The following is a 14,507-nucleotide window of genomic DNA, read 5'->3' on the forward strand; positions in this document are numbered from 1 at the left end:
ACGGGGCCTAAGTTTCTTGTTGGTCAGAGGGTCAGAGGTTATTACAGGATATCACTGGTATTCTTCCCCTTTCTTGATGGTGTATGACAGAGAAAATGGAATTTGTTCCACGCTATAAATTTTCCAGATCATTTTTTTTTCCATTTGCTGATTAGTGGAGGTTCTGAAATCTTCCTGATATTCGCCTTCAAAATACTCCCAAAGCACAACACTTTGGAAGATGTACGGCGTTGTGCCACACCTTGCAACTTCTGCATTCTGATTCAAAAGAAAACAAGTCATGCTTGGACATTTTGTACTTTTGAAAAAATCTAATTGGACCATCAGCATTTTATTCCCTGATTCATAAAAAAAAAAGAAAAGTCAAGACAGATACCAATGAGTTGATGGAGGAAATAAAAAACACAGCATTTTAAATAGAATTAAAAGTATTTAATACAACATTCTCAGAAAAGAAGAGTTGGGCTTTTTTCTATCACTGTATTGCAGGTACAGGGTGTTATTACAGTTGTAATAACACCCTGTACCTATAATGCCCAATGCTGCCCCACAATACCACAGCCCTCCAACACACAGAGTCGAAATCAAAGTTTTTCCGCTTCCCCTTTTTGTGCTCATCTCTGCAGTTTCATGAGTGTTATGTTGCAATCCCGAGAGAAGTTCTTTTCCCAACATCACGAACTACTTAAGCAAGAGGTCGGCAGACATCAAACAGCAGTGAGAATGGAGACAGCAGTGGACGAGACGATGGACCAGGTCACACACTATAATCCACTGTTCGACATGTCGCTGAGCAAGACCGAGCGCTACAGCTTCCAGCACGATGGTGAGCCCCAGTGAGAACCTCTCACAACAGATTAATGGAGAAATTGTAGATATTGGGAAATTACACACAAAAAAAACTACTCGTGTTAGCTAACCTTGGACATTTACATGCAGTGGACGCAACTAAAGGCTGTCGTTTTATTCTGACCAGAGTTTTATTTTACCAAAATGTTTGCTTTGACTGTAGTTATGACAGGAAATTTGCAGATTTCCAAAGAGCCAAATATGAGTGTAACTAGATTTAGTTTCACATACAATACAAACTTGTGCAGCTTGTTAAAAATATTTGAAGGGGGGTGAATAAGACTGACATGACACTGTCATAAACATGAATAAGCCTTCATGAATATTTATGACTGTTGTCATAAAGCGTCATTCAGTAAATTATGACACTTTTAATACAAAGTTGACATTATTCAAAATGTCTTTATGACAACTTGACATTAACCAAGAAATCATTACTGTTTAAACTTTACCTTTAATAACATAAAGTTACCTCATTTTTAAAGTGCAATCAGTAATACTTTTATAACAAAAATATATCAGTAATGATTTCTTGGTTAATGTCAAGTTGTCATAGCAAAGACATTTTGAATAATGTCAACTTTGTATTAAAAGTGTCATAATTAACTGAATGACGCTTTATGACAACAGTCATAAATATTCATGAAGGCTTATTCATGAACATGACAGGTGTTATGACATGTTTATGACAGTGTCATGTCAGTCTTATTCACCCCCTTCAAATAAAGTGTTACCAAAATTTTCCTCTTAAATCCAATAGAAAACAAATGGCAACATTCATATGAACAGCTGAAAGCAGGAAATGTTTCTTTATATTTTTATCTATTTTACTATTTTCAATTAATTGATTTTGTGGGGTTACACGTTCAAAAAGTACAATAAAAACCATCATCAGCACCTCGCCATCACACTACACAACATCTAAACTTCAGCAAAAATGTTTATTAATTGCTCTTTATGTGGAGAACTTTGTCATCCTGAATGCACAACAAGGACTACTTACCTAAATCACATAGTTTAATGAAAAGATTTAAATCTTTAAAACGGAACAGTGTAAAAAGAGCAGTGAATGTCTTAATTTAGCAAAAAAAAAAAGGGATAATAATTTTGCTGCTTGCCTGAGTCCTTCTTCAGTTCATACCTGCTTGGTTTCAGCATCAGCTCAAGGCATGTTGACCTTCTCCCAGTTAATACGGTCAGTTTATTGATATTGCTAGAGGCAGAAACTGCTCCTCTGCATTTGTAAATGGCTATAATAATGTAGCTCAACATTTCAGCTGCATAAACTTGTCTGGTAATTAAGTGGCACGCCCAAAATATACCTTCCTTTAAAACTGGGAGGATTTCTTTCTATTTGACGATCTGCGCTGTAAAAGTCTTCCTACAGCGAACAAAGCGGCGACTCTCTCCTGCTCCACAGAGGTCAGCGTCTGTCAATGTGCATTTTTTCTTTGTGTTTCAGATCTGAAACCAGCCCCCTCCAGAAGACAGTGGAGTTTTACTGTGATAATCATCTTGGTCATCTTACAGACAGCGCTTGATGCCTTTCTCATTTATAAAGGTACAGTCAAAATTCAGATGCAACAATTTAAAAAAAACCCATAAACATGGTGTAACTTATGTTAGTCCTAAAATCCCTAGATGATTTAAACTAATAATTATTTCTGGCCCTAGTTGTGCTGGAAGAGAGCCCTCCATCACAGAGGGCATCGCCTCATCATGACGCCCTCAGCGACAACGACCTCAACCTTCTCATCCATAACAACAGCCAAGAAGCCAAGAGCCTGAAGAGCCACTTATGGATTTTGCAAAATCAGGTTCAGATACATTTGTATATTTCACAGATCAACACAGCCAGTTCTGAGTTTTGTTTTCAGCGGTGCGGACTTGAGTAAAAAAAAAAACAAAAAAAAAACAACAAAAAAAACAATCATTTCAAAAACTAAAAATATAAATGTGTCTTCCAATAAGTATGTATTTTAATTAGGCTATATGTAACATGTTATTTAATATTTACATGTAAACTCATCATCTTTTGGTTACCATGGTAACAGGTCAAGAGCCTGTGTGGTGAGGAAGGCCAGCTGCAAAGATTACGGGCCGACCTGAACTTGCTCAATACCAGCAACCACAACCTGGAAAACAAACTGACAAACATTAAAATCATAACAGGTACATATATGCATGCATGGTTGAGCAAATGTGTTTAAAATTCAGTAACATTTGTGTTGAGAAACCGAGCTGAAGTCGAATATAATCGCTTGAATAAACTTATTTTGTGGCTTTAGGCCCACCAGGTGTAAACGGGATACCCGGAATACCCGGACGACCAGGTCCGAAAGGAGAGAAAGGCCCAAAGGGTGAGTCCATCTTAACCGGACGTTACTGACATGAATGTGAAATATCACATTCAGATTTTTGAGTGCATCTCTCAAAACAAGTGTCCTGTTTGGCCACACTCTTACTGCCCACATTTGGTTTTTGGCATGTTAACAAAATAAAAGAAAAACACATTGAAAGGGGTTTTACACTGCAACAGTGATTGATATGTGGTTTTATTTGGTCCTTGGACAACTAGAGGGATCCATTGAACAGAGTAATTACAGTTAGTCTCACATCACATGACTTCCTACAGCTGATGTGTGAATTATGATGAGTTAAAACATGCGATCGCTCCAGCCTTATCCAAACCTGAGCACTGCTGGTGTGCCAAGGACGCAACAACTGAGGAGAGAGTTTGTCTTGTTACATGACTAATAAGAGCTGATTTTAAAAGTTTATTTGTTATAGTTGCTCTGCCCTTGATTTGATTTCACATAAAATGTGGACATGGAGATTTGCTCTCCTGGACAGACTCCAGGTCGGTATGTTTCACAGGTTGCCTTCTGCTAAAATATTATTTTTCCCTTTATTAAAAAATGAATCCATGTTTTCATCCTAAGTGCTTAAACAACGTCAACTGAACTTCTTTCTTGTTTCTTGATGATGTTTCATCTAAAAGGCTCATTTGGTTGTGGATATGGACAGGAACTAAAAAAAATTACAACATTGTGTAAAACTGCAATATGTGCTTGCCATTCACCTCAGAAAATGAAATGGGTTTTTTATTGACATTTATTACTCATGGAGCAAAACATCTGAAGTTTTTATGTTTTGCATTGTTTATGACTACGGCTTACCAGTTAAGAAAACCAAAAGTCAATGTCTCAGAAAATTGTAATATCCCCTTAGACCTATTAAAGACAGATGTTTTAACACAAATGTAGAACATGTGAGGTGACATTGGCCCCCCTTCCCATGGGTTCACCACCTGTGGGAGGGGCCAAAAGGGTCGGGTGTATAGTGGGATGGGTGGAAGCCGACGGAGGGGGCCCTAGCTGTCTGATCCTCGGTTGCAGAAGCTGGTCATTTAACCAGCTTTTGATATGTTTGGCAGCTACCAAGCCCTGCTGGAAAATAAAATCAGCATCTCCATCCAGATTGTGAGCAGAAAGGAGCATGAAGTGCTTTAACATAACATTTAGCATTCTTTTGTAAAGTGCCTTGAGATTCGTTGTGAATTACCACTATATAAGTAAACTGAATTGAAATTAAATTGAATTAATCTATTTATCTGTGCAAGTATCAAAACCACAGAGTCCCCTTTCCATAAATCCTTAATAGAGTTCATATTATGTGTTAGCCCACTGCATCTGGTCCAAACCCAGGAATCATGATGGATTGGTGTTCATGATCACTGTCCCATCGTGAGATCCAGATGTTTCCAAGTCTCAGTTATTTGTTGGTTAAATTTGACAAATCTGGTGTTTGTTCTGCTTATTCCTTGTTCACGTTTCATTTGGTGTGATGTGTTGGACACCAGAGAAAAGAAAAGTGTTGCATGTAGCTCTTCTGTTTGACAGGTGACAGTGGGGTCCGAGGCCCTTCAGGTCCAAAGGGTGAAACAGGACTCAAAGGAGAACCAGGGGCTGCTGGTGAAGTTGGTGAGTTTTAGTTTTCAGTTACACTAATAATGTATGTATGAAGAAATTTGCAAACTGAAATTTAAATTTGCATAATCTACGTTATGGCTGACACACAGAGCCATCTTCTCTTTGATACTTTTCTATATCTGCGTAATGATTCACAGAGTCTCAGTCCGCTGGGATTTATGTCTAGAGGTCAGTGGGTAAAAAGCAGGACCCACTCCGTCACAGGGCCATGTGGGGAGACAGTGGATAGTTTACTAGCTACTTAAAATGCTCACGGCTAAGGGCAAATTAGACTGTCCTGTTTATCCTTACTGTCTGTCATAAGGAAAATGGAACTGAAAGTGAAGTTTGGTGAACCAAAGTTGTAAAATAAACTTATTTCTGGCTTTACATCCTTAATAGGGACTGAATGTGAACTCCCTTAACTCCTGAATAGAAAATGTGTCAGCAGATTGCTGTTATGAAATATTAGAGTGTCTCTTCCCCCTTTAATCTGTGATGCTCATCAGTAATATTGCTGACATGCTGCTATTTAAAGGGAAGATAGAACATATTTTCACAGATGGCATATTAGTCGAACAAAAAAAAAACAGCTGTGTGTTTTTGCGTGTGTGTGTGTGTGTGTGTGTGTGTGTGTGTGTGTGTGTGTGTGCCACTGTAGGTCCCACAGGTTCAGCTGGGAATCCAGGAGCACCAGGCAACAAGGGGGACCCAGGAGCCCCAGGTAATGAAGACACACTGACCTTGGCTGAAAGTTTTATTGTTTGTTTCTTTCATAAATTGTTGTCCCTCTGGTTTAGCATTAGACAATTTCCTTACAGTTTTTGACTTGTGTTATCTGTTTTTATGACTACAGGCCCTCGTGGAGAGAAAGGAGACTCTGGGGTGTCTGGACAGAAAGGTATCCAAAATTGTGTTAATGCAGTGATGTCCAAAGAGGGTCCTGGAGGGCCGGCGCCCTGCATGTTTTAGTTCTCTCCCTGCTGGTAGCATCAACCTTTTCAGCAAGTCAGTTTTCTTCTTAGGCCTCTAATGAGCCATCATTGGATCCACCTAAAACATGCGGGGTGCCGGCCCTCGAGGACCCACTTTGGGCACCACTGTGTTAATGTCTGCCTGCAACCACCTCCTAACAGCCATCTTCCTAACAGGTAGCCCTTTAACAAGGGGCTCATAGTCAGAGGTCTTGGTTTGGAGACATTTGCATCCTTCACATTAGCATAAAGCAAATCCAAAATCTGACAAACCGGTGAATTGTTGGCAGTGTTGAGGAGAGTGAGGCATGAGTAAATTCACCTGATATTGCCACAAATGCACTGAGGTGTTGTGTCTGTGCCCTCCAACAGAATGTCTGTAAAGGTGTGTGTATTTCACACAATGCAATTTGTTCTTGATTTCTGCAGGGGAGCCTGGATTCCCTGGTTCGCCTGGATTAAAAGGACAGAAAGGAGACCCTGGAAGCACTGGTCCTCAGGGACCCCCAGGTCATCTGGTGGCTCACATTACACAACATATAGTTTATAAATGCATTTAAGTCATAGTTTTTAGTTCATTTATCTGACAGGATTTAGAAGTGACAGAAAACAAGTGCATGTATACAGTCTGCTTACAGTTATACAGACTATACAGTCACGCGTAAAATGACTCAACCATTTTATTCCTTACCATATTTTCGGTCGGTTAGGACGACTGCATTTATATATATTTGCTAACTGCGACAATAATGGGAGAGAGAGAAAATGTCGCGTCTGCTTTTTTGTTCCATCTGCACAACAGAGAAAGACGTTTTCTTTCTTTGCATTCCATCCTGGTGTGAGAAGACGAAAAGAAGAAAATTCCCTTTCACCACAGACCATGTGGGGCCTGCAGCCACAAACTGTGGAGCCGAGGGAAATAAACGGTGGCTGGTCCTCTCTAACCCAAAGAACTTTGTGCCAATAATTGCCAGCCTTTTTGGCGCTGGCATCAAGCTCGAGGCAGTGAGCTCGATGACCCACCGTGGGAACAGAGACCACTTCCTCATAATACAACCTACTGTATTTTGCAAACTGCAACGGTTCCTCCTGCAGCAAAGCACCGGCTCATGATGCTGCCACTCCTTTGTGACAGCGTTTTAACACTCACAAGCTTCCCCCCTTTTTTCCTCTGAATACAACAGCAGCCACCGTCCATCTTCACTTTAATTTCACCAGAACAAAGGGCATTTTATCAGCACATAAGCTGTTAACCCAAGATTACATTTGAACACTGTAATCTTGCTTTTTTATTTTGCTTTTGGAATCAGTCGCATTAAGACCAAACCTCCTGGACGCTGCAGCGGTCTTCTTCCTGATTGGTAGGACAGCTGGACATTCCCAGGCGGTTTCTTTGCATATCCTTTAACAGATAAACATTGAGCATGGCGCCGTCAAGCATCCAGAAATTGTCCCCCAAGTATAAACCAAACCTGATGTGATCCAGTCATTTTCATCATATTCTCTATTGTCATGTCAGCAGGAACAAGAATTAGCTCTAAATTTAATTCAGTATTATAAAAGGTTTAGCCTGACTGAATGACAGACAAAAATGGTTATGCCTCTTTTTTTTTTCTTTACAATGTTTGAAAAGATGTTTTAAAAAAAATCCCAACAGCTTTTGTTTCAATGTATTGTTTGTGCTTTGTATTGTTTTACCAGGTCCAAGAGGACCTGCTGGATTTAATGGGACTGAGGGTATGTGCATACCCCAAGATTCATTTTGTTGTGAACTTTTACCAAATATTTAATGAGCTGAATTAGACGTAACACTTTCTCCTCCATTCCCTCAAACCCACAGGTCCACCTGGGCCGCAAGGAGCAAAGGGCGAGTCGGGAAAGCAGAGTAAGCAGAGAACACAGCTCAAACACAGCAGCTGTGAAAAACAAAAAGACGTTTGATCTGTTGGGTGTGTTTGATGTAAATATCAACTAAACCAAATTAATGGGGTACGAAAATCGCAGTTGCTATTTTGGAGAGTAGGAGAAAGTGGTAATTAGTAAAAGTGTGGGAGCGTGTGGCTCAGATTAGTCCTGCAGTCTGTGTGGGCGTTAATAAATCACCGCTTGATGCAGGATTTTTTCTGCATACAACCGTTTTATACTGGTGAACATGCTAAATGGTTGTCTTGCTGTTACCCTGCACTCTGTCATTTGGTTCAGGTTTATCTTTTTATACATCTTTCCATTCCTCCAACATATGTTAAATATGGCCTACCAGATTTCAGGCATTACAATGATTCTTTATCTGACGCTGGCCAGGATGTGTGGTTTGTACAGTTAGTCATTTCTATTAGTGTTAATTCACATCCAAATAACAACTTTAAATCTTAAACTTTGTGCCTCCCCAGTCAAAGTGCGTCTGGTGCCTGGACAAAACAGAGGACGAGTGGAAGTCATGCACAATAACGTCTGGGGCACCATTTGTGATGACAGCTTTGGACCTTTAGATGGGAGAGTGATCTGTAAGATGCTAGGCTTCCAGACCGCCGTTACCACCTTCACTGCTTCCCCAGGTGAGCCGTTTTTTCAGTAGAGGATCTTAATCCTCCATTTTTGGGGGCCGCATGGGGGGGGCAGCAGTGGGTGAGGAGGTGGGGCTTTATCCTGTAACCGGTGGGTTGCTGGTTCGTCCTTGTGCAAGACACTTCACCTGCCTTACCTGCTGGTGGTCAGAAGGCCTCTTCAGGCCTTCGTCCCAAATGTTTTATTAATACCTTTTGGGAATCTCCTGATATTTTCCGCGATAACACAGTTCAACTCAAAATAAATTGTGCCATAAGTAGAACATAAAATAGAAGAGAAGGAACAAAATACCATCCTATGACTAGTCAGATACTTAAATAAATATTTCTTTAAAGAAGTGTCTCATTCATGCATGTCTGCTTTTAGGTGCCGGTAAGATCTGGTTGGATGAGCTGCATTGCACAGGAGCAGAGTCGGACATCTTTGACTGTCCACACAGTGAAGTTGGTGTTCACAACTGTAATCATGATGAGGATGTGGGAGTTCTCTGTGCATAGAGGCACAAGAGAGGTTAAACTGTGCAAAAGTTAACTTTGTAGTCGTTATGTTAGACTGAAATGTATCACATTATTTCATGTTTTTCTTTCCAGTCATATCGCTCGAGTTATTCACTATTGGACCATAACTTTAGAGACACCATCTTCTCGGAGTAGGTCCCACATTATGCATGAACAATCTGCCCCTTAACTTAACATCTAACGACCGTGGGTGTATTTCGCATTGAACATTACACAGATGATGCTTTTTTTTGCCTTCGAAACATGTTTGATAATGTTTGACAATAATTAAAACTTCTCAATGCTTGATATTGTCTAGCAAAATGTTTTTACGTCAGGCTGCATGGCTGCTGCATGAATAAATCGATGAGTTACTCTAAGCTGTAGTTGGTGATATGTTGTTTGCTGCTGATAACTTATGCATCCAAAACAAACAGTATTTTTAACTTATAAGTTATTTGAAACTTCTCCAATTAAAATTGTTTGAAGGCACATAATCTGCCCTGAATTTAATTTAGTCAATTAAATTCAAATAATTTAATTGATGAAATTAAATTCTTTGACATTTAATCAAAGAATCTCATGAATATGTGTGTTGGGCTGCAGTTTTCTGGCCGATCCCTGGTTACCGATCTTTACAAAGCCTGGCCTGCTGATTTTGATTTTGGCCGATACCAATTTTTTTGTCTGAAATGAGGCTGAATATAGCAAGAAAGTCACTGTTGGTCCACCTCAATAAGCAGACAAGCACATATCAGGAACCCTGCAGTTTGCTTTTCGCCATGGAGTTGAAGTCGCCGCCATACACCAGCTTCAACAAACCCACTGATCTGGACAAAGCAGGCAGCACCGTGAGGATCATGTTATCAATCTGATGAATGTATTAGGATTGATTTGGAATCCAGTGTCCTTGACTTGGACTCTGTATGATGGACCGACTTGTTTCAGTCTTGTACAATTATTGCAGTGGTAAAATAATTAAACAGTGGCAGATCAATCTCACCATCCATCCAAAAACAATGGCTGTCAACAGCACTAGAGGGTGGTGCCACAATATAGCAGAACCTCAAGGAAGATGCCAATAGATCTTAAATCCAATAAACACATTTTCATGTTCAACACCATCATATAATAACTTAGCAGTCAAACTGCATTGTAGTACATTGTTGTTTTTTCTCTCGATGAAGGTGGACGCTTTTTTCCTCTGCTCCCTCCCTGCTCCGTTTGTGTCCCGTTTTTTTTTTCTATATTTTTAGAGCCTTTCTTTGCACATCATCCAAATCTACAAATTATGGATCTGGTCAACCGATCGATCTCTCAGTGCAATTGATCACATTTTCTCTACGAGAAGTCTGGGCACAGGAGAGCCCTCCTGTCCTGCAGGGACACACCCGGCGGGATTCACTCTGGATTTATTCATAACAGGATTTCTGCTGTTTGGAGCTTGTGGATTCCTGGATTATCGACAGATTTGTAACGGACTTGGCCGAACTAACAAACAGACTGTTGGTGTGGACAGAGACGCAAGTTGGATGTGAGCGGGGGCGCCGTAAAGAGGGGGAAAAAAATCGGACAATTCCAAGGGCCCCTGACTGACAGGGGGCCCTCCACAAAATAGTTTTGTTTTTTTCTTCATAGAAATAGAAGAAGAAAAAAAATGGGGCCTTGTGAAAATTAATGACATGTTTTTAAATTGTTTTTATCAGTAAAAAGTAAATGTTACCACTCCCAGACCACCTCCCATTTTACCACTTAACAACAGACGAGTCAGTCAGCAGCTCCAATTAGAATGAACTTAGAATCCAGAAAAAAAATTATTCTTCCAGAAAAGGAACATTTAGTTTTTGTTACTACTTAGAAACTAATAATAATAGTACATTTTACAAATGTAGAGCATACTTAGAAAGTCCAGAGAATACTTACTTATACTTATCTAGCAACCCAGACGTCCAGAGGATACTTACTTATTTAGCATCAAAGATCAGGGATTAGAACAAACTTAGAATCCAGAAAAACCACCTGAGCAGCGACGTTTTAGACTCCTATTCCTCCGACCCAGAAAAGGAATTAGACCAGAGGACTTAGCAACCCTGAAGCACCAAGTTTACATACTTTAGATCAACATGTGATTCTTTTTTCTTCTTTCCTTTGATTTATTTTGTTTGCATTTCCTTTTAATTCCTGTAAAGCACTTTGTGTTGCCCTGTTGCTGAAAATGTGCTATAGAAATAAAATTACCTTTACATTTATTGTGTTAGTACTGTTACACAGTAATGAAAAACAGTTATTCAAAGTTTATTAACATATTTTTAAAATTAATCACAACATACATTTCAATGGTAACATGCATCAGAGACATATTAATAAAGGGACATAACAGGTCAGTGTCATACCTTCAACTAAAATCAACTAAAAAAAAAAAACACCCACATTTTTACATCACAATGGAAAGTCCTGGTTGTTGTTATTCTGGCTGTGGTTCCAGGAAGAACCAAGCTGAAAACCTCCACTGTTTGCTCACCATTTTGATTTGGGGTTTGCTTTATAGAAAACATAATCTTCTTTTCTGAAGAATCCCACTTCTGTTTCATTAGCTGGAGAGAAAAATAGTCAAATATTTAGATTAAACTGACCTGCTTGTTCTGGTAATTATTATTATTGCCATACAAAATTACACGACTGTACAATTATTAAAGAGCTCAGTGTCATTTGTTGTCTTACCACCCATCTGTTAGGAATTACTTTCTTTTCCCCCTGAATGATCAATCAAGCTGCATACACGTTAATGAGGATTTAAGCATTTGGGTTTGGAGTTTTTTTAGTTGTCAATAATAAATCACCAACACTAAAAGAAATAAACATCTGAAATATATCAGTCTGTATGTAATGAATGAATACAATATACAAGCTTCACATTTTGAATGGAATTACTGATTTAAATCAATGTTTTCGAGATATCCTAACTTTATGACCAGCAGCCTAAACTGACCTCTAGAGAAAAAAGGAGACTAAAATTATATATGCAACAGTTGGCTTCAAATTTGGCTATAAAAATGTGACAAACTTCTAACCTAACGTTGATGTTTTCCACATTTATGCATTATAAACTTCTTAACAGTGCATTTCTCCTCCACAATTTTCAAATAAATTAAAATGAATGAACAAAACTACAACACTGCATTTCACTTGGTGTTGAGGGTAAAACATACCACTGAGAATTCAAAAGGGATAGAAATTAAAAGTTCTTACCAACTCCAGCAGCTCTGAGGGTTTGGTCATCTTGTAAAATTAACTTTTCATCATCATCCAAACTCATTACCAGCTCATTTGTCTGAAACAATAGAACCAAATGCGTACATTTTATTAGTATTACTTTACAATAAATATCAGAGAGTAGACACACACACCAGTGACATTCTCAGCTCTGGAATACATGTGTAAATACTATCAAATTTTACTCTGAAGTCACCAAGTTACAAACATTTGAACAGCCAAGTATCTCCTGCAATGACTTTGGAAAGCTAGAACATTTAAAATCGATTCCTTGTTGTAGCTGAACTTTTTACTAACATTTTAGTAAAATTACAGAGGCGTACTGCCCCAATTCTCACAGTTTTGAAGGTTTGTAATCCTCTGTGCACTTATGAAGTGTGTACTCTATGAAGCACACACTATGTACTTCATAGAGTACACACTATGTACTTCATAGAGCACACAGTGTGTACTCTTTGAAGTACACATTTATAGAGTACTTCACAGAGTATCTATGAAGTACTCATCAAGAAAACCTGAGATAATCCCATTTCCCCATGCTAGAGATTTTAGCTTAGCAGTAACAATACATGAATTTAATTTTAAATTTAATCACTACAGTAACACCTAGACCCAACAGTAGACTCAAACTTCAATAAAATCAGGTTGTTGTTTTTGTTGTTGTGTCTCATGCAAACTTTGCTTTAATTCCATTTCTTTTTGTATTTAACCATAAGAAATCAGTCAGGCAGAGAGAGTGTTGCCAAGTCATGAAACAGGAACAGCAGGCTTCCTGAAAAAAGAGGAAGTAAGTTTCCAGCTGGAAGATTTCTTAAAATAGTTGAGACTATTCCTTATTTCAATGCATGAAAGTTTTAAAGAATGAAGTCTAAACAAATTGAGTATTTGAATAAAACCCAATGCAGAATACTTATATTAATATTTTCTCTTGTAAGAATGAACAACTGTAACTTTGGTTTCAAATAATTAGAATCATGGATGATTCCCATTTTCTTTTCAGAAGAACACCTATATTAACTCACATTATGATTATAAGAAGAGAAACTAATACGTTATTGTATCAATAATAGAAATGAATGCTAAATCAGAGAAGCTAAATAAGTTATAGATGTGATTTTGATAATGAATTTGAAATTATGTAAAAGCTGCCCATATAAAAATCAAGCTCTTCTGGCTTTTTATATGGGCAGCTGGAAGAGCTGGGGGGGGGGCTAGCATATCGCTAGAAGGGGAGGGGGAGTTGAAGGAGAGGAGCCCGGAGTATGGGGGGTAAAGGAGAGAAGGTGAGGGGGCTAGTGTATCGTTAGAGTGCGGGGGGGGGCTGAGCGTACCATTAGAAGGGGGGGTCAAAGGACAGATGGTGGGGGGGCTAGCATACCGTTTGAGTGCTGGGGGGAATGGAAGGGCGGACGGATGGGGGCGGACAGCATATTGCAAGCGGGAGGAGGTCTGACTGTACGCGATACGCCTTTACCCCCCAGATATGCTACTTTATTTATATAAGTAATTTCCACTATCAGTAATGTGTCTACCAGAGGATTCCTCTGGTCATTTTCTTTCATTAGAGCCTCATTGATGACTGTATGTTGAAGCACTGAGGAGTTACAGTCATTTGAAGTTTGTATATCAGGTGTTGTCCAAGTGTGCCATTTGGAGACTCCAAATGGCACACTTGGACAACACCTGTACATCCTCAAAAATAAACATGTCCAAATTTACATTTCTTTTTGTGCTATTTTGATCAATCTTGAAATCCACGAGCAGAATACTTTTATTCTACAGATTTATTGTATTTTCCAGTCCATACATTCAGTACTCAATGTGCATTTACAAGAAATAAAAATGAAAAATATGGTTGAAGCAAACTTTTTCAATTTATTTTGTGCTACAAATTTGTACTATTAGCTGCTATTTGTAGCTACTTGCAGTTAAAGTATTTTTGACTGCGATGCAAAAATGGAAAACTTAGCTTGTCTTCTTCATAAAGAGACCAAGCTTTTGCATGTAATCCAAATTGCTCAAGAACATCAGCTGATTTAATTTGGGTGTGCCTTTTCAGAATTTTTGGTGATTCTGGGGACGAGGGTTAAGGGCAACATAATTCAACACTATCTACAAACTTTAATCTGAGAAGTCGTTTTTATTTAGAAACAAACCCTATTGATGCTGCATTGTGCGACTTTCCATCAGACAAATACCTTTGAACCATGGGCTTGATGAATAATCTTCATAGTGTCTGAAAATACAAAATAACAGAATTAGAGAATATGTTGAGTTTTAACAGCATACTAAACAAAATCATGCTGATAAAATAACTCAAAGCCATTCATTCTTCTCTCGCTCCCCTTGGCTTTATGCTACATGTTGCCATAGCAATT

General features: G+C 38.8%; 2 protein-coding genes across 3 annotated transcripts in view; one reads left to right on the top strand and one right to left on the bottom strand.

Annotated features, from left to right (window-relative positions):
• Positions 1-642: 642 nt before the first annotated feature.
• On the top strand, positions 643-9,236 carry marco (macrophage receptor with collagenous structure). Its single transcript, XM_007575260.2, has 13 exons — positions 643-826; positions 2,312-2,410; positions 2,524-2,666; positions 2,904-3,021; positions 3,138-3,209; positions 4,752-4,832; positions 5,482-5,544; positions 5,677-5,721; positions 6,224-6,304; positions 7,496-7,531; positions 7,635-7,679; positions 8,185-8,349; positions 8,726-9,236. Exons 1-13 carry the CDS (start codon positions 724-726, stop codon positions 8,854-8,856), a joined length of 1,182 nt encoding a protein of 393 aa, XP_007575322.2. The 5' UTR covers positions 643-723; the 3' UTR covers positions 8,857-9,236.
• Positions 9,237-11,130: 1,894 nt separating this feature from the next.
• The window catches only part of cunh2orf76 (chromosome unknown C2orf76 homolog), a 6,972-nt gene continuing 3,595 nt past the window's right edge, over positions 11,131-14,507 (bottom strand). For both annotated transcript variants that reach the window (XM_007575262.2, XM_007575261.2), the window contains 3 exons: positions 14,328-14,365; positions 12,106-12,187; positions 11,131-11,450 (listed from right to left, as the gene is read on the bottom strand). In XM_007575262.2, the coding sequence (XP_007575324.1) occupies positions 11,374-11,450; positions 12,106-12,187; positions 14,328-14,365 (197 nt within the window). In that variant the 3' untranslated portion in view covers positions 11,131-11,373. The remainder of the gene's footprint in view (positions 11,451-12,105; positions 12,188-14,327; positions 14,366-14,507) is intronic.

The sequence above is a fragment of the Poecilia formosa genome, unplaced genomic scaffold (assembly GCF_000485575.1).
Source record: "Poecilia formosa unplaced genomic scaffold, Poecilia_formosa-5.1.2 Scaffold374, whole genome shotgun sequence".
Lineage (NCBI taxonomy): Eukaryota > Metazoa > Chordata > Actinopteri > Cyprinodontiformes > Poeciliidae > Poecilia > Poecilia formosa.

Bases quoted from the DNA above. Each gene is read 5' to 3' on its own strand.
- marco (XM_007575260.2), top strand. From the start codon at position 724: ATGGAGACAGCAGTGGACGAGACGATGGACCAGGTCACACACTATAAT. The intron at 827-2,311 runs GTGAGCCCCAGT...TTTGTGTTTCAG, and splicing joins CTACAGCTTCCAGCACGATG to ATCTGAAACCAGCCCCCTCC. The intron at 3,210-4,751 runs GTGAGTCCATCT...TCTGTTTGACAG, and splicing joins AGGAGAGAAAGGCCCAAAGG to GTGACAGTGGGGTCCGAGGC.